Genomic DNA, 27,355 nt, shown 5'->3' on the forward strand with positions numbered 1-27,355 from the left:
AGCCTTAAGAAAGCCCAAGGACAGTTCTCAGGCCCTGAGTTCAAGCCCCAGAACTGGCCAAAAAAAAAAAAAAGAGAGAACAGATATACTGAATTGACATTACCTGTTTCCATAGTCAGTAGAGCCTAAAATCATAGACATACAAGGTTCACAGCCTATAAATTAAAGAGTTAAACGCCAGGACTGGCATTTAACTGGGAGTAAGGTATTCTCTTAAATAGAAAACTCAAGTGTGTTAGTGGAAAGGATTACAAAATAATTTTAAATTATCAGACCTGCCCTAAGTATTCTAATCAGTGTCTTTTGACGTCACACCTTCTAATTCCTACAGGAGATGCTGAACATAAGCCATATATCTGTGGGGATGCAGATTCTGCCTCTACTGTTTTGGATGGGACTGAAGACTACCTCATTCTGGCCTGTGATGGCTTCTATGACACTGTAAACCCCGACGAGGCCGTGAAAGTTGTGTCTGACCACTTGAAAGAGAATAATGGAGACAGCAGCATGGTTGCCCACAAATTAGTGGCATCTGCTCGTGATGCTGGGTCAAGTGATAACATCACTGTCATTGTGGTATTCCTGAGGGACATGAACAAAGCTGTGAATGTTAGTGAGGAATCAGATTGGACAGAGAACTCTTTCCAAGGAGGGCAAGAAGATGGTGGGGATGATAAGGAGAATCATGGAGAGTGCAAACGCCCTTGGCCTCAGCACCAGTGCTCAGCACCAGCCGACCTAGGCTATGATGGGCGTGTGGATTCGTTCACTGATAGAACCAGCCTGAGCCCAGGGTCCCAAGTCAACGTGCTGGAAGACCCAGGCTACCTAGATCTTACACAAATAGAAGCAAGCAAACCTCACAGTGCCCAGTTTTTGCCACCAGTTGAAATGTTTGGCCCTGGTGTACCAAAGAAAGCAGATCTTGCTAATAAGCTAATAATGGAGGAAAAATCAGTTCATTCATCATTGCCTGAACAGAGTGGTACAGCAGGAGAGTTTTTGGGTTCAACAGAGCACCATATATACAGAATGGAGAGCTCATCTCCTGTCTGTTCTGGGTTGGAAAGAGAACAGTTCAAATCCCTGGGAAAAAGAGTTTCTAAGTATCATTTACACCACCACTCTAAGAGGCAGCGTGGGTTCAGGTTGAATCCAAAGTTGTACTCATTTCTCTCTGCTCAAGAGCCTTCTCATAAAATAGGCATTAGCCTGGCCTCCCTCACTCGAAGTGGGAAGAGAAACAGGATATTAGGTTCTCTGCCACAGTGGGAAAATAGTTGGCAAGGGCGTAGTGAGAATATAATAAAGGTCAGAAAGAGTAATAATATTCCATACCCAGATCTTTCCTGGAACCATAAAATATAATATCTTTTCTTTCAAGTAGGCTAGCTAGTTCTCAATTAAAAATACCACTATCAAAGTAGAAACAAAGGTAGACATTTTTCTAAAGCACATGTGCTTCATTATGAATCCATGGATGGCTCAATTCTTAAATGTAAATAGATCTCTAGGAAACTCAAATAGTGTTTTTCGACTTGAAAAAAGTATTGGCGATTTCACTAGCAAATTTATACAACTGGTTCCTGTGATGTGTCTCTACACCTACATAGAACCCTCTTGTCCACTACCCTTTCACATCACTAGTGGAAGTTACTTCAGTCAGGATATATAGAGTTGAAATCTGCTCTGATGTGCCTAATCTATCTATGGGAAACCTAATGCAGAATTAAATCTGAGAACTCCAGGGTCTCCCCCATCCCCTTGTTTTGGTAGGTAAAAGACTAAAAGCCATATGGATTTTAACTGATAATGATGGAAGTATAGAAGTGTCACATTCTCAGACTTGTAAGGCACTATTATTATCAAAGAAATTTGTTTTTTTTCCTCCTATAACAAAGGACTTAGTTTTGGTTTTTATTTCAATTATGAACATTTTAAAAATTAAAATATATTTCCTAGAGCTGTAGTTATTTGAGTTTTATAGCCAGTTATGGTGCTTTTGGTGGAATTTTTGTTATCTGTCATTTTAGGAGACCAATGTATGCTAGTTTTAATCTATGATGTATTTTTTACCCTACCTTCATCTCAGGAATAAAAGTGGTTTAATAGAGATGATGTTGGGTACAAAATATGAGTCTAAATGCCATTTAAAAAGAAAGTTAAGTAACATTTCTATATTATACTTTTTTTAAGTTCAGGCAGCAAAGGCATATAATACAACCTAAGAAAAACAGACTATGAAGAGCAAGGTCTGTTACACAGGAAGAGCAGCCAGTGTCCTGCGATGTGCAACTGCGGAGATAAGTTTTGTGTTTCTCACTTCTCACTATTTACAGGTGATACATTAAAATCATCTAGCTCTATTCTACTTCTGCAGTTTAAATCAAAGGCATATCTTCAGCTGAGCAGAGTAAGTCAATTATCACACTGATTCAGTAAAGCAGCCTCTGATTATCAGAATCATGAGTATCTCCTAGTTATACCACTCCCACTCCCTCTCCTCAGTCACCCGTGGACAGGCCATGTTAACTAACAGACAGGAGTGGCGTGGCTGGAGTGATCACTCATGCAGGTGGAGGCGCTAGATGCTCTTGCTGAGAAACCCCCATTGTCTAATGCTAATACAATTTATCTTCCCTGGACCCATGACAACCGAAATTTCCAAATTTTAAAGACAGGTGACTGTAGCACACTATGGTGCCAGTACAGTTATATCCAATAGTTAAAAAAAACAAACCTTAGCAATGATCTAATTGTTAATCTACAGATTTTATTATTTTTAATTTGGATGTAAGTAGATTCGGTATTTTTCTTTTGAAGTCACTTTTTCCCCTCAAGTCTTGTGACACATTGTTGAAAAGAAGTGAATAAACATGGCTCCAACTACATAGTATTAGAACTTTTCATCATTCTGAGGCATGCCCCACATATGAACCTCTTATCGTTTTCTGAAGCCTAGATCTTGTTGACAACCCATCAGGTGCAAGTTTCAAACGAATTATCTACGGAAACAAAACAGAGGCAGCAAAATATTGGTATACATTTATAGCCAAACATTTAGTAAATTTTAATTTTCTGTGGTTGTTGGTAATATTTTTGAACAGAACAAAGGTGAAAGTTCACACAATAGGCTTTTACAGTGGGGAAAAATAAGTGGATGAAACTGGGAAAAACACAGATCCATTTCTGAAGGTCTGGAGGTTGTAGGTCTGACTATATAGCAGTGTTATTTCCATACCATTAGCTCTCTAGAAAATAGAGAAAAGTAGCTCTAGTGTGGTCAAGTTAATAAACTAATACTGTAAAAAAATAGCAAATATTCATTTGTTCACAACATGCATATTTGTAGGGTAGTTAGGAACCATTTGTAAGGTAAGTCCTTTAAAAATTCTATAATATTTATTAAAGTAGTGGTTAATGGTCTGATACATGCTGCTCTTGGTTCTATAAACTAGATTAAAAAAAAAAGCAGTGCTTTGTGAAATGCAGTGTTATACCTTAATGCCACTGGTGATAGAAAAGTAGTTTCCTCAAGTTCAAATCCTATGCCCTTATCTGCTGCTTGCTAACGTAAGCAATAAGTAACCCTCTAATGAATGGTATCTCCTCATTTCTGTAACTTCTATTTAATGATGGTGTATCTGGTGATTGTAAAAATATTAGACAGATGTAAAAGTATATAATATATATATTAACTGTAAATGCTGAGCTATAGTCTGAATTAAGTGTTTTGTATCTCTTTTCATTGTGTAATTTAGTGATGGTGAAAGTTCTATACTCAATCTTTAAAGAGTGACAGTATCCCTTTCTCAACTTAACATGATCTGCATCAGTTTGTTTGCCTGCTAAACAAGTTTTGTTAGAATAGGAAATAGTAAAACAAATATAAACAAGAAAGTGTAATATTGGATAGGGACACAGACTTCAAGTCACCAACTGAAGTTTATACTCCTTGTACATTCACTGTGAGTTTAAAAAGGAGTTGATCACTGAAGGTTTTGTTTTTCACCTTCTAGATGAGTACTTTTGAGGGATATCTGAGCTCAGGCAACAATACAGCACCAAATACTGGGGCTGCTAATTCTATCTACTGAGGTCTATACTAGAGGTCAGAGAGAAACATGTATATACATACCTTTTCTTTACCTAAAAGTGCCATCCACTGTCCTTGAAGTAACATGATTAAAGTTCCTGTTGCATTTAATTTAGGAGGCTCCTTGAAAGTAATCTTTTGCAAGGACAAGGTCAACAATGTCACTGTCAACAATGAATCTAATCCTGACCACATTTATAGTGGTATACTTTCAACACTGCATTTTCATGACAAATACATTCCATTGTTAGAACACTGTGCCAGTAAGAAGTGTGACATTCAATGGCAGCAGAAACTGATGCATGAAGTATTCAGTGTTTACAGATAATACTGTGGTTCAAGAACTTCCTTCCCCATCTAAGACTTGCTGAGGTTTTGTGAGGAAATGAACTAAATTTTGATTTTAAATTTAAACTTGTTTGTTCAATGAGCATTTTAACCTAAAGCAAGGCTATAAAAAGGAATACTACAGTTTTGTTCACACCTTAGCTTGGGAAACTTTTTCTTTGGATCATACTACTAAAACATCTTTTCACTTTTGAAAAACCATGTGATGCTTAAATAACTACTCTCCTGTACTGACCTGCAGAAAGATTAAATGTATTTTTCAAAATGAAACAATACTGCCAGTATTATAACACAACCATCTTGCAGACAAGTGGTACTGTATTGAGAAAAGAATTGTTACTTCCTCCTGCAGCATTTTATTTAAAAGATTACTGTATTAAGAAATTGGACAGGAAATTTCAGACTGATAAAAACAGTTTTTGAAAATGAAATACTTTACCTTTGATGTATTAGATAATCCAAATACATCACTGTAAACCTCTCTAGGTGCTCTTTGGTGAGATACGTTTTCTCTTGTTCCTGAAAATTTTCTGCAAAGAATTCTCTATGGAGTGAAGTGAATGAAGTGAAATCATTTCTTACCAAGTAAATTTACCAATTTATGAACCTGCTCTATAGATCACTTTTGAGTTGAGTTGTAATCATAAGTGATCCTTCATATTTTGTTTATTAAAACTGATTATGCAGGTAAGGAGTATGTTGAAATTTTGCCAATATCTTAATAAAACCCAGCAATTTAAAACCACAGGTCACTTGGTCTTTTTCTTAAAGGAAATCTGGTTGGTTATTCAGTGCTTATATTTAGGCAGATTCCCTTAGAAGTGAAAAGTCTCAAGATGGTAGTTTAAGTTGAAACACTAAACAAAACAAAACCCCTTGCTAAGCTCTAGTATAACTTTCTTCTCCCTCCATAAAGCGGAAGGTTTCCCCTTGTGCCTGTTCTCCCCATCAGTTTAATTGGGGGGAAAGGGAGAAGATAGAGGGATTAGAATCCTCAAGTAGGAGAGAATCAAGACCTGCCAAGAGCTGAGTGGTGACGATACATAACTTCTAAAGACTGCGTTCTTAGAACTCTACCCAACCACTCAAAAGTTTCTCCCTTTCACACTTTTCCTCTTTTAGTCTCAGAAGGAAAGAAATAAAAGTGAGTTGTCATTGAAAATGTTTCTGGAGGAGACAAAGGAGAATGTGAGAAGAAAGGCCAATTAAGGAAGACACCTGCATCTTGAAGGAGTGGGAGCTTTTCTTCTGTCAAGGGCCAAAGTAGTTATAACTTCATTCAAGGCCCATACAGAAATACCAAGATATAGTTGTGGCAGCACACGTGAAACACGTGTCTGATCCATCACATGAAGAGTCAAATGATGAGCCCAAAGGCCTGCTGTTCCCACCCTTGACTCTAAAGGAATGGAATTAAACAAACCTGGAAGACAAACCTAGTTTACATTGCATTATCTCCATCATTAACTTTTGAATTATAATTGTTACAGCAGTTGGTGTGTGTACTGGGGCTGGAGCTCAGAGCCTGTCCCTTTGCTTTTTTACTCAAGGCCAGTACTCTATCACTTGAACAATGGCTCTACTTATGGCTTTTTGCTGGTTAATGTAAGAATTTCACATTTTTTCTGCTTGGGTTGGCTTTGAACTGTGATCCTACAATCTCAGCCTCCTCTGTAGCTAGGATTACAGGCGTCAGCCACTGCGCCTGGCTACTTCTACTGTGTTTTAGGAACCCTAATTTTGCTTGGTTTAGGAGTAAACTTTAGGAAAAACTATTACTTTTCAAACCAAGTTCTTTTCTGAGGTCACTCACTACTATGTATTAACAAATACCAGACAGTTGATTTTAACATTCCTCTTACGCTGCACTGTAACCCAATTGTGGAAGCTCCTTATAAGATGTGCCCTGCCCTCATGGTGTGAAACCAGGCCCCCATGTACAGGCAGGTTCTATCTGATTTTTCTCATTCTGCTTAAAAAAAAAAAAGGGGAAGCAAATGCTATATCCAGAGACATCCTTTTCCAAATTAAGTACTAAGTTTAACCAAAGACAAAAAATACTAGCCGTTATACATGGGGCAGTAGGACAGAATAAAAGGGGAGGGCCGTTAAACCCAGAAGCAATGTTATGGACTTACCAGGTCAAGTGGAACCAAATGGAGAGGCCAACCCACAGGGAGCAATCTTTACTGTTCATACTAACTGCCTTGCAGGCCTCGAGCCAGGATTGTGACTGGGCAGCTCTCTGTAGAGCAGTCATGGGTGTTCCCCATAAATGTATCAGTCAAAGAGGGCTTTTAGAAATAGAGTAGCCTAGCGTAATCCTAGCTACTCAAGAGACTGAGATCTGAGGATCATGGTTCAAAGCCCACCTGGGGACTAAAGACCTAAAGACCATGAGACTCTTATCTCTAATCACTAGAAAATGGGAAGTGGGTCTGAGGCTCAAGGGGTAGGGTGGTAGCCTTGAGCTGAAGAGCTCAGGGACAGCACCCAGGCCCAGAGTTCAAGCCCCATGACCCACAAAACAAAACAACCCACAAAATACCCAGAGAAGCCATCGAGTGGTTCCATGGTTCCGTTTGCTCTTAGACTTCCCTAGGCAATTTACAAACTTCTAGATCTCCAGGCTAAAATCAACTGTTTACTGATGTGTGAACTAGAGATGAAATGGGGAAATCTGAACACATCATGTGAGGATTAGAATAGAGAAAAATTAAAGTTTAGTTTGTGAAACTTTCTTTGAGCTAGGTTGTCACTCTGAGCTCGGGAACTGGCTGTGTGCTATTTAATAAATCTGACTCCACTCCCAAACCTCATTGCAGCCTTGTAAGTTAAAAGGGACAGCTTGAACACATTTCCACCTTCTGTAGTATGATTTGGAATTGTCATTGTCGAGATGGGTTATGAGAACATGTGCCTGTAATCCTGGCATTTGTAGGTGAAGGCAAGAGAACCCTAAGTTTGAGACCAGCCTGGTCTACTTAGTGAGACCAATCTCAAAGCAACCAAAAACTCCAAGAAATTAGGCTTTGGTTCAGCAAAGTCTACACTTTACATGTTGAAACGTAACAGTAACTTCAGTTTCTATTGAGATGAAGACCTGGAACACTGCCTCCCCCTTAACAACGAAAGAGAGCCAACTTCAGCACAAAGTGCTCCTCTGGGGGAGAGGAGACACCAGTCCTGGTTTATCTGGGGTGTCTAGCCTGAGCAGACACGGGGAGTAATGAGAGGTGAATGGCTGGAAAAAGCCCTATGAATGCCAGCAGGTTCAGTAACCTGTGAAATGGTTCACAAACTCATCAAGAGCTGGGCCCCACTGGCCCATGCCTATAATCCTAGTCACTCAGGAGGCTGAGGTCTGAGGGTAGGGTTTGAAGCCAGTCCAGGAAGAAAGTCTATTAAACTTTTATCTCCAATTAGCTAACAAAAAGCCACAAGTGGAGGTATGGCTCAAGCAACAGAGTACCAGACTTAAGTAAAAAAGAAAATCCAGAATGTGAGTCCGAGTTCAAGCCTGAGTACTGACACAAAAAAGACATTATACACACACACATATATGTAATGTAAAAACCTTGCTGGATGCTGTGGCTCACATCTATAATTCTAGCTACTCCTAGCTACTGAGGAGGCTGAGATCTGAGGATCACAGTTCAAAGCCAGCCTGGGCACTAAAGTCAGTGAGACTCATCTCCAATTAACCACCAGAAATCCAGAAGTGGCATTCTTGCTCATGGGTAGGGTGGTCTTGAGCTGAAGAGTTCAGGGACAGGGCCCCCAAGCCCAGAGATTAAGTCTCAGGACCAACCAAAACCCAAACCAAAACAATCTTGGGCTGGGATTAGCCTAATGCCTAGCATGCATCAAGTCTAGGGTTTGATTCCTCAGTATCACATATACAGAAAAAGCCAGAAGTGGCACTGTGGCTCAAGTGGCAGAACACTAGCCTTGAGCAAGAAAGTGTCCAAGGACAGCGCCCAGGCTAAGTCAAGACCCAGGACTGGAAAAAAAAAAAAAAAAACAACAACTAGGAAACGTGAAGGTTCCTTATCCTCAGTGGAGCTGCCCTCTCTGCGCATGCTCCCAATCAGGAAGACTCCTCTGGCTCAGTGTCCAGTTTACCATCACAATTTCATCAAATGAGCCAGCAGGTGGCTCACACCTGTAATCCTAGCTACTCGGGAGGCTGACATCTGAGGATCAAGGTTCAAAGCCAGCAAGGGCACAAAAGGACCTGAGGCTCTTATCTCCAATTATCCTTTAGAAAGGAAGTAGGGCTTGGCTCAAGGGTAGGGCAGCAGGCCTAGAGCTGAAGTGCTCAACAACAGCATCCAGGAAGGACAGCATCTAGGAAGGACGAGTTCAAGCCCAAAGACCCACAAAAAAACAAACCAAAACAACAAAAAAACTCAATTTCATCAATGGTGGCATCATATGGCCTTGGCCTTCATTCTCTAGGCCTTTCTGGTATGGCAATCCCTATCCTGGCCAACCTCATTAGCATAAACTAGCAGGGCTCGGCCTAAGTAATTCCTGTCAATTCAGAAATTTCTAAGATTTAGAGAGTACTTCCCGGGAAGAGAGACCAACAAATTTTATATAGCATCCTTCACAATCCAATACACAGGCACCTAATACCTTAGAGAATGAAAAATCTGCTAACAGCTGTGAACGTGTACAGTGGTGAACATGAAATCCCAGCATGGCAGAAGCAGGAGGAATGGGAGCTTAAGGCCAGTCTAAGGTATGTAGTGGAAAAAAATAACAATGGTAGCCAGGACTTTAGGACAGTGTTTATGTCATTCCAAGGGACTTTTTAGGGTGACTGAAATGCTGTGTAGTACTGTGTTGGTAGATACATGACATTTGTCAAAATCCACAAAACTGTATGACAAAAGACCAAATTTTAATGTATGTAAATTTAAAAAATCAATCAGGATATATGTGGGAGGACAGAATGTACACCATAATGATAAATCCAACTGTACTACAAATGAATCACAAAATCACAACTGAGGATAAGAAAGGAAGTAATGTACTTTTGAATCTAAAGACCTAAAATAACGTTTGAAAAAGGCATTTTGACATGACACTGAAATGACAGGTGCCAAGAGCTGTACACAAGTCAGGAGCTGGTGGCTCATATCTGTAGTCATAGCTACTCTTAAGACAGGTTTAGAGGACTGCTGTTTGACACTAGCCTCCTGAAATTCTGTGAGATTCCATCTCCAAAAAGAACCAGCCAAGAGCTGGGTTGGAGGTATGGCTCAAAGGATCTTAGAAAGCATAAGACTCTGAGATCAAACCCTACGACTGCCCTCCCTCAAGAAACAAGCTCCCGGGCTGGGAGTTTGGCCTAGTGGTTGAGTGCTTGCCCAGCATACACAAAGACCCGGGTTCGATTCCTTGGTACTACATACATAGAAAAAAGCCAGAAGTGGTGCTGAGGCTCAAGTGGTAGAGCTCTAGCCTTGAGAAAGTCCAAGGATAGTGCTCAGGCCCTGAGCTCAAGCCCAGGACTGGCAAAAAAAAAAAAAAAAAGAAGAAACAAGCTCCCACTTCAAAAAGAGAAAAGCAACAACAACAACAAAAACACCCCTGCTGGTCACAGTGATAAGCTTCTATGTGTGAGCTATTTGAAAGACTGAATCAGAATTGCTTGAGCCTAGGTATTTGAACCATTCTGGGAAATAAACAGAAACCTCATTTAAAAAAAAAAAAAGGCAAACCATGGAGCAGTACATGCTAACTAATAAACATTTTTCTGTTTTTTGTTTTGTTTTTTTAAGTACAGTGCAGATCAATGGTTCTGAAGCTTCTTGGTTTGTGAATTAGGGTGGAAGGGGCAAGTAAACACACCGTAGCTAAGGAGAGCCCTGATATAAACAGGAGCAGTGACACAATGAGCCCTGTGGATCTGGACTGGTATTATTATCAACACAAACAACTCACGGTTTCTTTTAAAAGTTTTACATACATGCTGAAACACCTGAATAACAAATAAGTATTTCCTGTTCTAATTACTGAGAGGGTCTGGAAGCACCACATTCTAGTAACAAGCATACTAACACTCCAATTTTTATTTTTAAATACCATTCCCTAATAAGAGCATGACAGGGACAAGGGAGGAAAGAAAATAGAAAACTTCCATCCAAATATAGTAATAATGGCTGTGGGCTTCTGAGCAAAACACAACATATGCATACCCGCAATAATACAGTAAAACTCTTTAGTACCATAATACACATCAAAAAGAAAAGGAAGAAACAAAAAAGAATGATTATGGAATACGCCTGGAGGAAGGTGGGCACATTACCAGGAGGAAAAAAGGGGAGACACAGAGGATGAATTTCTTTGTATGGCAACTTGATAAACTTGTTTTAAAAGGGGGAGAGAATGTGATACAGGCAGAGGGGTGAGAGTGATCAGGACACACTTTTTTTTCGTGCGTCATGGAGCTTGAACTTGACCTGGGCACTGTCCCTGAGCTCTTCAGCTCAAAGCTAGTGCCCTATCCTTGAGCCAAGCCCCACTTCCCTTTTTGTAGAGATTAATTGGCGATAAGTCTCAGGCCCTTCTACGCCTGGGCTGGCTTTGAACCTTGATCCTCAGATCTCAGCCTCCTGAGTAGCTAGGATTACTAGCCACCACGCCCCAGAGGACACACTTTTATGCATGTGGAAATCCCTCTTATAAAAAGAAAACAATGGCACGATTCAATAACAAGTGCTAAAATTAGGAAGACCTCAGAAGAAATAGCACACCTGCACTCTCAAAGAACCTATCCCAAATATTTAGTAGTAATAAAGGGAAAATAGATAAATTTACATTCAGGAACTCTGGTAGACTACTTGACTCATTAATCAAGTAATCAGATTAATATTTCACCAAAAGTAGGTTTCAACATCATTTACATACCCCATGTCAAGATGCACACGGGGTATGTAGAGGCACAGTACCTCTGCAATAGCCTTCTAGATAAAGCACAACTTCAATTTAATTGAAAAAAGAAAAAAAAAATTAGAGGGCACATGCCTGTATGCCTAGCTCTGTGGAGGATTGGATTTGCTGAGGGGTTGGGGTGGGTGGGGGTGGGGGAGGAAGGGAACATTAAGGTTATGAAAGAGAGAAACACTTAGGATCTCTCATAGCCTAGAGGATACTAAGGGAAACAGTCATGAACTGGAATGTGGAGATTTAACCAGTAAAATCCAACTGAATGCTACAGTCATTAACAATACTATAATGAAGACTAACTTTTATATGTAAAATATTAATAAAGAGAAAATAGAATGTACAGAGACTCACAAAATTTCCAAGTCTTATATACCTACACTTACCTAGAAAACAATTTAGTTGGTGCTTATAACACTGGCTACTTAGGAAGTTGAAACCTGGATGACTGAGGTTCAAAATCAGCCTAGGTAGTAATGTTCAATAAATTTTGCCTCCATGTAACCAGCAAAAGGCCAGACTGAAGGCATAGCTCAAATGGTAGAGTGGCAGCCATGAGCAAGAAATCAAGTGAGAACATGAGGCCCTTAGTTCAAACAATGGTACTGTGCTCCCCACTTAAAAGAAGAGAAGGAAAGGGCCGGGAGTTTGGCCTAGTGGTAGAGTGCTTGCCTAGCATGCGCGAAGACCCGGGTTCGATTCCTTGGCACCACATACATAGAAACAAAAAAGCCAGAAGTGGTGCTGAGGCACAAGTGGTAGAGTGAGAAAGTCCAAGGACGGTGCTCAGGCCCTGAGCTCAAGCCCAGGACTGGCAAAAAAAAAAAAAAGAAGGAAAAAAAATGAAAGAGAATGGGACAATTTTTAAAGTTTTAAATGACTAAATATTAGAACATTTGATTCATCTGTGATGAACTGTTAAAGGTACTATTTCAAACCTTATCACTCAAGCCCCCTTTCCAAACTTGGGATTCTCCTGTCAAATAGACAATATGCCATCATCCATTCTATAAGGAAACAATATGCTTCTGCACAATACAATTATTACTACATTTTTAGACCTAAGAGAAAAATCATTACACAGGAGGCTTCCTCAGAAAGAGGATTAAATAAAAACAAACAACAAAAAAACATGCCGAGGTGAGGTAATAACAAAATGACTAATGGAAACTTGCCTTTCAGCAAGGAGAAACGGGAAAAAAAACGGCCCATGAACGCATCAAGAACTAGGGCCAAACAGGAGGCCAAGAGATTTTTATCCTATAGTCCAGCCTTCGTTCACTGCTTTTTAAAGTCTGGTATACCCATGCAGGCAGACAGCATCAAGGAGAAGAAAGCACTAGTGTCCCTGGCATCACTGAGATGCTGAGTACATGCTGGGACAATGGCTCAGTGATAGAGCACCTGCCTAACATATACAATACTCAGCATCCAAAAAAAAAAAAGCCACAAGAAAAATCTGAAGCCAGGTGTGGTGGCCCATGCCTGTAATCCTAGCTACTCAGGAAGCTGCGATCATGGTTCAAAGCCAATCAGGGCACTAAAGTCCATGAGATTCTTATCTCCAATTAACCACCAGGAAACCAGAAGTAGGGCTATGGCTCAAGGGGTAGGGTGGTAGCCTTGAGCTAAAGAGCTCAGGGACAGTGCCCAGGCCCAGAGTTCAAGTCTCAGGACCGACCAAAAAAAAAAAAAAAAAAAGAAATATCTTAGGCCCTTTCTGGTTATAACTATAGAACAGCAAGAACAGAAACTGCCATTAACTGCCATTATTCTGCTTCACAAAATGATCTTGTGAACACTGCAGACCAACCACAAGAGAAAACAAAAATCAGTTTCTGTTCCCACTTCTAATAAAGCGCAGAGGCACATTTTCTCAAGTTAATTTTATTAACAAAAAGTGCAAACTAATTTGAAAAAAGTAAACTATAAGTCACAGCATTCAGGATGATATTAGACATGGAAAAGTGAACATTATTAAGCAAAATATAAGCCAGTGAGATATCTCTCTCATGTACACAGTTTATTCATGCTTTTTCAATAGTCTTTTGGCCAATGTTTAGTGTAATTTTTCACAAACACAGAGCAGCTCAAACACAAATGCAGGAGCACAACAGTAAAGTTTGGCAATTGTTTTAAGTTTGGGATTCATTATGAGTATAAAAGAAATCCTTTTATCCAGTACATTTGCATATCCATGAAACCCTTGTATACAGTTATGCTTGCATATTGCAATATGCTTGAATCTTTAAATGTACTGACGGTGAAATCAAGAATGCTGATATATCTGTTGCATTATAAGAGGCAGAAAAAAAGAAACTCCTTTAAAATGTCTTAATGTGCCCACATGACCAGGAATTAAAAACTCCCATTAATTAATTAAATTAGCCAAAATGTAATTTATATTACATTTGCAGTCTCATACAGAAAGATCATATGCTATTAAACAGTGCCTGCACTTGAACGAGTGAAAACAGAAGTTTTAGTCTGTCCAAGGAGTGCCTCAGTTATTCATATCTAACGTCTAACGGACAGAATCTATTCTTAAGTAATCTTTCTGTTCACTAGCTATCAACTCTGATTAACAACCAAAACAGACAGGAGGTCACTTACAACTAAGTATCTAGCCAAAGAGGGAAGGAAGAGCAGCAATAAAAGTAACAGGGAACATGCATGCTTCTATCTTTGCTGGCACTTAACTGGCTTTCTGTTACAGGACACAGACTGCCTTTAGTTACCGCACTAATTTGTTAAACTTATCAAGGATTACAGTGCTATCTGATAATATTAAAACTTTTCTCATCTGATTATTTTTCCCCCATGCTCTGCTGTCATCTCTAACTGAGCTTGTTTCTAAGTTTCTGAATTACTATTTAGGTGAAGATGATGAAAAATTGAGATTATATCTGGTATCTATCTGATGATGACACCGAGCACCAACTACACCAAGTGCAGGTCAAAGCAGCTTGCACCTTGGTTCTCTTGATCTGCAATTACCTTCCACTGTTTTCATCGGTGCTGAAGTGGAGCGTTTCAGGGTCTATTTGTTCTCCGTCGGGAAAACTGGAATGCGTGTCTAAGGAAAAAAATTAAAGATAAAAAATTTAAAGAAATTAAAAGCTGATAACAAGGTGCATTTTCTTTCTCATGTCTTTGAACAAATCTATCTTCAGAAATGTGTGATCTGAGCCAGATGCGAACACAGAGAAAGAGGATAGGGAAAAACACACAATGTATAGCAGACCCTGCAGTGGGAGGATGGGAGGCACTGCCTACCCTGTCCTCTGGGGAACACAGGAGTGGGCAAGAGAAGTAAAGAAGGAACAATTATGACCAAAGTCTCAAGACTTAGACTCTGCAAATGTAGCACAAGTCTCAAGGCCAACATCACTAGCTGGGCACATATCACCATAATGCCCACCAACATGAAGCGTAACTGGCCCTTGTAGAAGCAGAGAGAATTACTAATGGTGCCTTCATACTTACAAATCACCAAATGCTTGCCTTTGAATGGAAAAACAAACCAGAGTACTAGAAATATATAAAAGACAAAGTTAACAACTAGCATAAGCTTGCCAATGCTGTCATTCTAGGAAACTGCAGAAATGTTCTGATATATATTATTAAGGACCCTTAGGTTATTTCAAGTATTTCTTGAATGTCATACTACATCTTTTCATTGTTTCATGAAAAGTACTTTAGAAAATTCACATCTCAAGAGGCTGAGATATGACTATCAGGGTTTGAGGCAGTCTGGAAAGGAAAGTCCAGGAGACTATTTCCAATTAATCACCAAAAAGCAGTAGAGTGCTTATCTTCAACAAAAAAGCCCCCCCCCAAAAAATCTCAGGATTGCACTCAGTCCAGGGGTCAATCTCCAGGACTGGCACACAAAAAATAAAAATATAAAGGATTCACACCTCAATGGAATAGTTTTGGCATAACCACACAAAAGACTACTAGCTTGCAATAAAAAGATTTATAAAAATGACTTCATAGGAAGTGGCCCTCTGGCTTAAGGGGTAGAGCAATAGCCTTGAGCTCAGGGGCAGCGCCTAGGCCCAGAGTTCAAGCCCTTTGACAGACAAAAAGAAAAAAAAAAGACTTCATAATATGTCATAATATGTATATATTTCTGATAAGTCAGCGAAAACTACTTAAAAAAAAGTCACAGACACCAGTGGCTCACAGTTTGAAGCGAACTTGCAGAAAAGTCTACAAAACTCTAATCTCCAATAAACTATGCAGAAAAAGCTGGAAGGGGTAGGCTGGCTCAAGTAGTAAGAGTACTAGCATTGAGCACAAAGAGGCTCAGGACATGATACTCAGGTTGAGTTCATGCCCTACTATTACAAAAAAAAAAAGAAGATTAAAAGAGAAAAGTCAAAAGTCTGAAACTTCCCCAGAGATAGGAGCTGTTTTCAATAAGAAGGGCATAAGCATTGCTGAGGCCAGAAATGGTTTCCACTCTAAGTTATCTGATCCTTTGTTTTTACTAGCTCACTAAAACTTGAAGCAGTTGTCAGGCCATGGTGTATAAAGAAAGCAGGCTGGGGCCTGGGAGTTTGGCCTAGTGGTAGAGTGCTTGCCTAGTATGCATGAAGACCAGGGTTCGATTCCTTAGTACCACATATATAGAAAAGCTGGAAGTGGTGCTGTGGCTCAAGTGGTAGAGCTCTAGCCGTGAGGAAAGCCCAAGGACAGTGCTTAGGCCTTGAGTTCAGCTCCCCAAACTGGCCAAAAAAAAAAAAAAAAGCAGGCTGGAGGCACTTTACCCAGGAAGCAGGATTCATGAGGTATCTCACCATTCAAGCCAAGTAGTACCTTCTCATTTTTCTCAATACTTACTTACTATATGGTTTATCAAAGACTGATGTGTCACAAATGATAGAACAACAACAACAACAACAAAAAAAAAAAAAAAAAAGAAGGGAAAGTGGCAGAGCAGGCAAGCAGAAGCAGCAGAAGAAGAGAAAAAAGTAATGGAAAAGGCCACCATGTACTGCACCTTCATCTGGGGGCTGCGCCATGAAAGGGTCATTAAACCCAGCCATGTTGGGGTGTTCCTCCTGCTCCTCATTCTCAGTGTCACATTCAATGTCACTGTCGCTGCTGATTCCTGGAGGGAGGAAACATTCTCTCATGACAAACTACCTTACTTGAAAGAAGCAGCTCCACTTCCATTCACCCCAGATTCTTACACAATTCTACTCTGAAAGACAACAAATCAAACACAAGGAAAATAACAGCACACACCTCAATTCCTTAATTCTCAACTGTTTTCTTTAACAGTGCTTTAACTTTTTGTTCTTAAAACTAAGTAGTATAGTTCTGAAACCAGTATTAATTTCATTAGACTAAGAATATTTTTTTAGCTAAAATACTACCAATTTCTAGCCTAAAACATAAACATTTACATAAAACATTATGTAAATAGACATAGTATATGTTCAAGGAAAATTCCAGTTGGTTTCTGACCTATATGGGCTTCTGGTTTGTATGTTTGTTGGCGTCCTTACCAGCTTAGACATGAGGCACTTGCTTTGTGTTGGAGAAAAACATAGATATAAAATCTTTACTGAAAGTGGAATTCCACTAAATACAAAATGCATAACATAGAGACTTATGGATTATGAAGACCAAACAGGACTATGTGTACTGGTGATGTCAAATCTTGAAGTGCTATCAAACTGGCCAATTCAAACAAAACCCACAATCTCATAAAAATCACATTAAAAGTATCCAGGATACCAATCCAGAAATTACACACAATATGAAAGGCTAGATGCTGGGATGACAGATTCTGGAATGGTCTAACAACTTTCAAGCCAATATTAAAAGCTCACATGATTCACACATGTCAAAAACTTCTAGTGAAGCCAGGCACACTGCTCACGACCATAATCCTAGCATGCATGAAGCCCTGGGTTCGATTCCTCACTACCACATAAACAGAAAGAGCGAGAAGTGGCATTATGGCTCAAGTAGTAGAGTGTTTTCTTTGAGCGGAAAAAAAAACTCACAGTGTCCAGGCTCTGAGTTCTAACCCAGGACTGGGGGAAAAAAAAAGAGTTGTAATGGGGTGAGCCACAAAAAAATGGGACTCACTGTAAATAAGCAAAGTGCAAGAAATTGAACACACAATAACAGAACAACCTGTAAGAGACTACATGATTCTATTTCACTTGAAAAAGAAAAGGGCGAATATAATGTAACCCTTCTATTCACTACAATAAAAAAAAGAAAAAGGCCAGATTGCAGAAATTAGACATATACACTAAAATTAAGACAGTTTAGGCAAATTAACTTGTAAAGGTGAAGAAATAAAAAGCAGAACAAAAATGGTTATCAAAAACAATTATTAGGGGCCGGGAGTTTGGCCTAGTGGTAGAGTGCCTGCCTAGCTTGCACGAAGACCCAGGTTCGATTCCTCAGAACCACATACATAGAAAAAGGCTGGAAGTGGTGTTGTGGCTCAAGTGGCAGAGTGCTAGCCTTGAGAAAAGCCCAAGAACAGTGCTCAGGCCCTGAGCTCAAGCCCAGGACTGGCAAAAAAACCCCAAAAAACAAAAAACAATTATTATTTTTTGCCAGTCCTAGGCTTGAGCTCAGGGCCTGAGCACTATCCTTGGACTTTCTCAAGGCAAGAACTCTACTACTTGAGCCTCAACACCACTTCTGGCTTTTTCTATGTATGTGGTATCAAGGAATCGCACCTGGGTCTTCGTGCATGCTAGGCAAACACTCTACCACTAGACCAAACTCCCTGCCTCCAAAATTATTTTTTTTTTAAAGATTTTAAGGAGCTAGGCATGGTGGCTCATGCCTGTAAACCTAGCTACTCAGGAGGCTGACATCTGAGCATGAAGGTTCAAAGACAGTCCTGGCATAAAAGGACCTGAGACTCTTATCTCCAATTAACCTCTAGAAAATGGGAAGTGGGGCTTGGCGCAAGGGTAGGGCCATAGCCTTGAGCTAAAGAGCTCAGGGACAGTGCCCAGGCCGAGTTCAAGCCTCAGGACCACCACAACTACCACTACCACCACCAGCAGCAGCACAACAAAAAAGATTTTAAGGAAAAAAGAGATAAAAGGGAATGTTTCAAATCATCTCAAAATGACAAGATAGCAAAATTAACAAAGGAGACAAGGTACTAAGAAAAAGCCTGAGAAATTTATAAAACTGGTAACAAAAATTCTGAATTCAGATTCATGCTTATAATCTAGCTACTCAGGAGGTTGAGGTCTGAGGATCGTGGCTCAAAGCCAGCCCAGGCAGAAAAAGTCCTGGAGACTGTTATTTCTAAACCTAATCTCTTATCTCACCAAAAAACTGGAAATGGAGTTGCAGCTCAAAGCAGTGGACTGCTAATCTTGTGCAAAAGAGCTCCAGGATAGCAACCAGGCCCTGAGTTCCAGCTCCACAAAAGACTAGCAATAACAACGACAACAACACACAAAGAACTTGGGGAATAATTTATGGCAATCAGTGGTTATATGAGAAAGTATGTGGCACAGAGACTTGTCACTTCATATATGATGCAAATATAAAGGGTTGTCTGGATATAAAGCAAGAATCTACTTCAAAAATAACCAAAGTGTTGGTCAAGAGGTTCAAATGGTAGAACACCTGCATAGCAAATGCAAGGCCTTCATACAACACCACCCCTGCCCCATTAACAACAAGAATATATAACTTTTTGGTCTAGTGACAGAGTGCTTGCCTAGCATGCACCAAGACTTGGGTTCGATTCTTTGGTACCCCACACATAGAAAAAGCCAGAAGTGGTGCTGTGGATCAAGTGGTAGAGCTCTAGCCTTAAGAAATCCCAGGGACAGTGCTCAGGCCCTGAGCTCAAGGCCAGGACTGACACAAAAACAAATAACAGCAACAACAAAAAACCCCTGTAGTTTCAACTGGGCATTAGTGGCTCAAGAAGCTGAAACTACTCTAGAAGCTGACACCTGAGGATCAAGGTTCAGAGCCAGCCCGGTAGGAAACTCCATGAAACTCTTATCTCCAATAAACTACTCAAAAAGCCAGAAGTGGCAACTGTGGACTTGAGCAAACAATCTGTGAGAGTATTCAGGCCCAAAACTCAAGCTCCTGGATGTGCAGAACCCAACAAAACTACAACAAAAACCTAGTTTCAGGGGCCAGGAGTTTGGCTACTGGTAGAGTGCTTGCCTAGCATGCATGAAGGCTGCGGATTGATTCCTCGTTACCACATACATAGAAAAAAGCTGGAAGTGGTGCTGAGGCTCAAGTGGTAGAGCTCTGGCCTTGAAAAAGCCCAAGGACAGTGCTCATGCCCTGAACTCAAGCCCCCAAAAAACAAAAAACAAACCTAGTTTCATATGGCTTCACTGGAAAATTCTTCATTATAAATTCTTGTTTTCAAGACAAATTTGAGTAGCCCTTCTTCCTTAAACAAAGGACAAAGACTAGATATATGGATATTTCTGTAAGTTTTTTCACCTTTAATATCACACGCACATCAAAATAAAAACTTTCCTATTTTGAAGAGTGACATTTCTCAGTTATTTGCAAAATAAAATAAAATAAAATCTCAGCTACTTCTATGCAGCACTACCTCCACCTTGTGGCCCTTTGTGGAACTGGTGTTGGAAAGAAAAGCCCAGCAAATGGCACAGTAAGCCCTAGCCAGCTTACTATATAAACTGTAACCACTCAGATACCAACCTTTAGGATGTAAAAACAAAACAACAAAAAACTATTACAATTCTCTAAATCCTCAAAAATAGTTATTACCTACTAAATATTTCTCAATTTTTAATTCATTACACATACCTTTTTTTTGGGGGGGGGGGCCAGTCCCAGGGCTTGAACTCAAGGCATGAGCACTTTCCTTGGGCTTTCTCAAGGCTAGAGCTCTACCATTTGATTAGATCCCATTCTGGTGGTTACTGGAGATCAGAGTCTCATGGACTTTTTAGTGCCTGAGGTGGCTTTGAACCATAATCCTCAGATCTCAGCCTCCTGAGAAACTAGGATTACAGGCATGAGCCACCGCCCCCAGCTTCAGTTAAGCTTTCTAAGCGCTGACAAAAAGTTAATTTTGTAGAAAGGTTAATAATTATAAGCATTGAGTCTGGGTTCAAATTCTAGTCCTTCTAGTGATTAATGTTATGTATTTGGGAAAAATAAGATGTACTTCTAGGCTTCAGCTTACTCATTTGTAATAAAAAAATAACTGCCATGGAAAGTAGTTCTCAGAACACTGTAAGATACTACTGGTAAAGTCTTTAAGTCATCTCAGAAAAAAAGGCAACAATTTAGTAAATAGTATTACTTATTACATACTGTTTTATGCTTCTCCTACACCATCAGAAGACTCACCATCCTTTATCACTAACAAGTTATCCGGACACAATAACCAGTGGTTTCTCAATTTTTCTCTCTCCCCTGCTCACTTCTACTGCACATATCTAAACATACTTGAGAGCTTTGGCTTTTCTCTTTAAGTAACTGCAGCCTAGTATGGTTAAGTGATTCTCTAAGAGTATCACATCTATTGTTAGGTTACTCAGCTCAACCACTGAATGGTCCCTAGACTGGAAGTGATTTTGCCTGCCAGGTCCTTCCTGGAGATATTCTAGGTTGTTATAACTGGCAGGTAAGTACTACTGGCAGATACTAAAGATAATTCTCCCTACAATAATTAAAAAGTCCAAAATAGGGGGCCAGGAGTTTGGCCTAGTGGTAGAGTGCTTGCCTAGCATGCACGAAGACCCATGTTCGATTCCTCGGTACCCCACATACATAGCAAAAAGCCAGAAGTGGTGCTGAGGCTCAAGTGGTAGAGTGCTAGCCTTGAGAAAGTCCAAGGACAGTGCTCAAGCCCTGAGCTCAAGCCCAGGACTAGCAAAAAAAAACCCCAAAAAACAAAAAAACAACAACAAAAAAACAAGTCCAAAATAGAGACTGTGCCACAGTAGAGAAATCTGAATTAGACAGGAGGATATTCTGGAATTACATTATAACAAACACCAAATCCAACAGGCAAATTAAAAAAAATCTTAAGTGTTTCATAAAAGGATGAGCTTATAATTCCAACACATGTTGTCAGAAGACATAATTTATTATATGTAAAAACACATGTGAGGCAGCTAATATCCACATATTTTCTATAAAGATCATTGGTTATAATATTCTATAATGTTTCAATAATCGATTAAGTATAAGGCATTTAAAAGTATTTAACACTTAATCTCCTCTATCAAAATAATGCCTACTGGTCATAGGGAAGACAAACACATTTAGAGTTCTTTACTTGAGAACCCCAACATGCCATTACACATATACCCTCTTCTCACAGGGCAGATGTAGGCACCTGAATGTATACTTTAGCTATGATTCATCCATTACTGAAATTCAGATGGCTACACAGAAAATGAAAGATATTTTCTATGTCAAATATCTTTTAAAAAAGTCAGCATTCTTTTGTTTTGCCAGTCCTGGGGCTTGAACTCAGGGTCTGGACACTGTCCCTGAGCCTTTCTTTGCTCAAGGCTAGCACTCTACCACTCGAGACACAACACCACTTCTGGCCTTTTCTGCATATGTATGGAATCAAACCCTGGCTTCATGCATGCTAGGCAAGCATTCTACTACTAAGTCACATTACCAGCTAAAAGTTGGCATTCGTTAATGCTAACAAACAATGACAATACACATAGGCTTGTTTCAAGCACCTCTGTCACCCCAAATTAAAGTCTTCTATGCTTTCGGAAGAATAATGAACTTGGAAAATACACAGGAAATATCATAAATAAGGTGGGACAGAAAAACTGGGCAGTTAAAGTAGGTCAGTAAAAGGAATTTTCTTTGTCTTTCTTTTTTTTTTTTTTGCCAGTTCTGAACTCGTCCATTGGCAGTGTCCCTGAGTTTTCTAAAGGTTAGCACTCTACCACTTCAGCCACTGTACCACTTCTGGCATTTTCTGTGTATGTGGGTTCCAGGGCTTCATGCTTGCTAGTATATGATCCCAGTATATATATGATTCCAGTATATGGAATTTTCTAAATGGTTAAAGCTTGGAATGTGTCTACATAAACAGCAAATCAATCTTCCTAGACATTAATCAAGATGGACTTCAAATAACAAAGATTCTAATTAGCTTTGGCAGGAGGGAGAGTTGAGACATGTAACTTTTCTGTAAGATTGAATATCTTTAATTCATCTTTGCACATCTAGTAAGAACTGAGTGTACATGGCTTATTCTATTATATATACTCACTGATCAGATGAATAACTGTCAGCCTTTGTCTCCTTATAAATGCCATCCTATTCCCTATTCAGTCTTGAACTCAGGGCCCCATGCTTTTTCTTGCTTGGCTTTTTTTGTCAAGGCTGGTACTCTATCACTTGAGCCATGCCTTAACTTCCAGATTTTTGCTGGTTACTTAGAGGTAAGAATCTCACATTCTTTTCACTGGGTGAACTATGAACCATAATCCTCCGACCTCAGCCACCTGAGCAGCCAGGACAGGCATGACCCCTTAGTATCTAGCTTAAATTAAATGCCTTTTGTGGGGATGGGATAATAAAGGACTTTTTTTTAAAGGGGGAGTGGCATAGACGATTAAACCCAAGGCCTCACACTTCAGTAAGTATTCCACCACTTTATTAGCTACACAGCTAATTCTTTTTTTGGTAGTCATAGAGCTTGAACTCTGGGCCTGGGCCCTGTCCCTAAGCTCTTCAGCTCAAGGCTACCGTCCTACCCCTTTGAGCCACAGTACTACTTCCAGTTTTCTGGTGATTAATTGGAGATAAAGAGTCTCATGGACTTGTCAGTGCCTGGGCTGGCTTTGAACCATAATCCTCAGATCTCGGCTTCCTGGGTAGCTAAGTAGCCTGAGCCACTGAATCTGACTACAGCTAATTCTTTTTGGATTTTAGTGTTTCAGATATAGTCTTGTGCTGTTTGTTGCCTGTTATGATGATCTAGGACCTCTATTCTCCTGTATCTCTACCTTCCAAGTAGCTGAGATTACTGATATACTCCACAATACCTGGCAAGACCTGTCGTTCCATGCAGTAAAGTTTTCATATTGTCTTGTAAATTATAACCAGTAGCATAATGAAGATTAAATACACTAGACAGGTCTCAGTGAAATTTTTTTTTGCCAAATCAACCACTACCTACCACCACCTGCTGCAGCCACCAAGAGTTATTGGTCCTGCTATCTGCCAATTATATATATATATTACCTTCCTCTGGGGCTGCTGAAGCTCCTTCAGGTAATATAGGTTGTAATTCCCCAGTTTCAGAATTATTTTCCAAGTCAGTCCTCTGCATTCCTTCTAGACGACCACCTTTAGTATTAGCCCTAAAAGGAGAAAACAGTTTGATATTTCGTACAGGTCTAGAAACAAAGTCATCTGTATTTTTCCTATCTTAAAACTGAGGTCAAACTAGAGTATTAGCTGGGTGTAGTGGCTCAGCCTGTAATCCTAGCTATTCAGGAGGCTGAGATACGAGGCTTGATGTTCAAAGCCAGCCCTGAGTACTAAAGAAGGTGAGACTCTTATCTCCAACTAATCTCTAGAAAATGGGAAGTGGGGCTGTACCACAGGGGGAGTAGGGTGGTAGCCTTGAGCTAAAGTGCTCAGGGACAGCTCCTAGGCTCAGAGTTCAAGCCCCATAACAACAACAACAACAAAAAAGCAAAGTAGAGTATATACACTAACGTATACTAAACTGCTAATTATTTTGTCTTGGTTTTGCTTTGTGTCAGTACTGAGATTTGAACTCCCAGTCTTCCATTTGCTAAACAGCCACTCCACCAGCTCCAATTTAACTTTTAAATTTCACTGAAGATTTATACTGGAAGGTTTAAATTGGCAGATTATGCCAGTACCAATTTTGGAGGTGATACTGTGCAACAGTTTTAATTTTTTTTTTTCTTTTTGCCAGTCCTGGGGACTGAGCTCAGGACTGAGTACTGAGCACTGTCCTTGGGCTTTCCTCAAGGCTAGAGCTCTACTACTTGAGCCACAGCACCACTCCAGCTTTTTTTCTATGTATGTGGTACCAAGGTATCGAACCTGGGTCTTCTGGCATGTTGGGCAAGCACTCTATCACTAGGCTAAACTCCCGGCCCTACAGTTTTAAATTTTAATTATTAATTAGCTGTATAAAGGAGTTATAATTTTGTAAGTCACGTTATGAGTACAATGCCTCTTCCTTTTTTTTGGCCAGTCGTGGGGCCTGGGCACTGTCCTTGGGCTTTCTCAAGGCTAGCACTCTACCACTTGAGCCACAGTATCATTTTCAGCTTTTTCTATGTATATGGTACTGAGGAATGGAACAAACCCAGGGCTTTGTGATGCTAGGCCACCACTAGGCCACTCTCCTCGCCCTATACTACTTCTTGACATTGTCATCCCTTCTTTCTATCCCATCTTTCCCTCCTATCCCTACCTACATGTTACATAGTTTTTTGTGCTATAATTTTGTAAAATATTAACATTAGAGAGAATAGTATAAGATGTGGGATTCCCCCTTGTTCTGTGGACTATGTGGCTTTAAAGCTCAAGAGGTAGGGTGAGGTCAGGGACAACACCCAAGTCCAAAGTGCAAGTCCCATGACCACACACATAAAAAAGGAATCTTGCTAAGATTCCAAGGCAGGCCTTGAATGTATGTTCATCCTGCCTCAGTTTACTGGGTAGCAGGACTAAAGGTAGGCACAACATGCTCTTTGATTTTAATACCTTCCTAATGCTGAAATTTAAACTAAAAACTTGAAGCTATGGATGTGCCATTTATGTCCCATAAGATGTTGACATAAACTTTGTCAATTAAACTTCATTTAACAGATATCTGATGGGCCGGGAGTTTGGCCTAGTAGTAGAGTGCTTGCCTAGCATGCACAAAGACCCAGGTTCAATTCCTTCATGTCACATACATAGAAAAGCTGCAAGTAGTGCTGTGGCTCAAGTGGTAGAGCGCTGGCCTTGAGGAAAGCCCAAGGACAGTGCTCAGGCCCTGAGTTCAAGCCCCAGGACTTGAAGGAAAAAAAAATAACATTTGATCAAAATCATTATGTTTCTTAGGACAGAGATTGTCAACTATCATATATGCCTTCAGGAAATTCTGAGTTGAGGGTATTTTCTTTCATATTATAGAAAAGGAGAGATAAAAGCAAAAAAAGCATTGGGCTGGGAGTTTGGCCTAGTGGTAGAGTACTTGCCTAGTATGCACAAAGACACAGGTTCAATTCCTCAGTACCACATACATAGAAAAGAAAAAGCAGGGAATGGTGTTGTGGCTCAAGTGGTAGAGCTCTAGCCTTGAGAAAGCCCAAGGACATTACTCAGACCCTGAGTTCAAGTCCCAGGCCTGGCAAAAAAAAAAAAAAAAAAAAAACCCCAAAAAACAAAAAACCAAAGAAAGAAAACCAGAAAAGTAGTGTTAAAGTAAGATTGCTGGGAAGTACTTTATTCCATATAAAATATATGCGACATACCTATGCTAATATAATGTCTTTTAGAGGTGTGGAATAGATTCAAACAACATCCGCACATGCATGTAGATGTGCATGCCACAAATCTTACAAGGCAGAATTCACACAGGCTGTACCTCTTTGGTATCCTAAAAACTGTCTAGTTTTACTGTGAACTTCTGCTATACTTCCAAGTTCTTGGCTTCAATCCCCAACATAAACAATAAAACAAAGAAAAACAGAGAATGAAAACCTAAACCTACTTATTAAGCAAATAAAATGTATGCCCAGTTAAAAAAAGTAGAAATTAATTTGTTCAGTTTGACACACACATAAGAACAACAAAAGAACTTAATTTACCCCAAGGTGACCATTTTCCTTCTTTTCTCAACAGTAGGCAAGCCATTGAAAACTGCAACCACAACAGCATCTGAATCCAAAGCTTTACACTGACGGTCTTCAGCCTTGGGCAGAATATCCCCAATAATGCCATGTGTCAAGGCTCGGGGAGAATTGTGCCTGCTCCCAGACTGAGAGCTGCCTGCGGGGCCTTCAGAAAAGATGGAAATTCAGAAATAAATAAGCATCAAATAAGCATGAATGTTCTGGTATAAAAAATCTTTTAATATATATGCATTTGAAATTACTCCAAACACAATTTAAACTGTACCCCAGTCCTTCTGATACCAAATATTTAAAAGAGTCCAGAATAGACAAATAAATGTTTGCAGTTTTCTAAGGGTCTGTTTTAGTGTATGATCAAGAAATTTCAAATGGCCCAATGTGGTGTAACATACCTTATAATGACAATATTTGGGGGGAGCTGAGGCTTGAGGCAGAAAGAATTTATTTTGGTGCCTTTAAACTATGAATGGCATATCATAATATTAATTTATACACATTTGTTCATGTTCTGAACCCCCCAAATTTACCTTCAGTCAAGGTCTGACAGTCTCCTTTTGAACGATTATTTTCCCCAGCGTCCACTGCTCTTCGAAGTGATAGACTACCTGCTATGCTGCACCGAGCTGGCTTGGGTGAATTATTCTTCTTATGTGTGGCTGCAAAGACATGTAAAAATACTTCTGGATATGATCAATTAGCATAAACTTCACTTTCTAGTTAGCAAGGAAGTTTTGCTGGTAAGGTATGATCTTACTGTAAATGGAGCAAAGATTTTCTGTGTATAAGGTCCAATAAAAGCATGACACACTGTAGTATCAATTGGCTTATTTAGGGTTTCTATGACCAAAAAATATTTATTTTTTCAATGAGGAGAATAATCCTAACTTAGAAGATCAATTATGACCTCAAAAGGAAAGAAAAATTACACTAATCTCTTTTTTTCTGTCAGGTCCTGGGACATGAACTAAGGGCCTATCCCTGAGCTAGCCCTCTAGCACATTTTGAAACACAGCCCACTTCCAGTTTTTAGGTGGTTAACAGGAGTCCTACAGACTCTCCTGCCTGGGCAGGCTTT

The 27,355-nt window shown here is 39.8% G+C and overlaps 2 protein-coding genes across 5 annotated transcripts in view; one reads left to right on the forward strand and one right to left on the reverse strand.

Moving 5' to 3' along the window:
• The window catches only part of Ppm1e (protein phosphatase, Mg2+/Mn2+ dependent 1E), an 84,613-nt gene extending 79,422 nt beyond the window's left edge, over window positions 1-5,191 (forward strand). For both annotated transcript variants that reach the window (XM_090351124.1, XM_090351125.1), the window contains one exon: window positions 332-5,191. In XM_090351124.1, coding sequence (XP_090207250.1) covers window positions 332-1,368 — 1,037 coding nt within the window. In that variant the 3' untranslated portion in view covers window positions 1,369-5,191. The remainder of the gene's footprint in view (window positions 1-331) is intronic.
• The window catches only part of Trim37 (tripartite motif containing 37), a 74,951-nt gene continuing 50,349 nt past the window's right edge, over window positions 2,754-27,355 (reverse strand). The window contains exons 20-26 of one of the 3 annotated variants that reach the window (XM_090351120.1): window positions 26,808-26,936; window positions 26,236-26,425; window positions 23,639-23,757; window positions 16,410-16,520; window positions 14,399-14,477; window positions 4,884-4,988; window positions 2,754-3,005 (exon numbers count right to left, since the gene is read on the reverse strand). In XM_090351120.1, coding sequence (XP_090207246.1) covers window positions 3,002-3,005; window positions 4,884-4,988; window positions 14,399-14,477; window positions 16,410-16,520; window positions 23,639-23,757; window positions 26,236-26,425; window positions 26,808-26,936 — 737 coding nt within the window. In that variant the 3' untranslated portion in view covers window positions 2,754-3,001. Of the gene's footprint in view, window positions 3,006-4,883; window positions 4,989-13,272; window positions 14,478-16,409; window positions 16,521-23,638; window positions 23,758-26,235; window positions 26,426-26,807; window positions 26,937-27,355 lie in introns of those variants that run through there. The other 2 variants (XM_090351121.1, XM_090351122.1) reach the window with 2 other exon arrangements.

The sequence above is a fragment of the Megascapheus bottae genome, chromosome 17 (genome assembly GCF_031878675.1).
Source record: "Megascapheus bottae isolate mThoBot1 chromosome 17, mThoBot2.hap1, whole genome shotgun sequence".
Taxonomy (NCBI): Eukaryota; Metazoa; Chordata; class Mammalia; order Rodentia; family Geomyidae; genus Megascapheus; species Megascapheus bottae.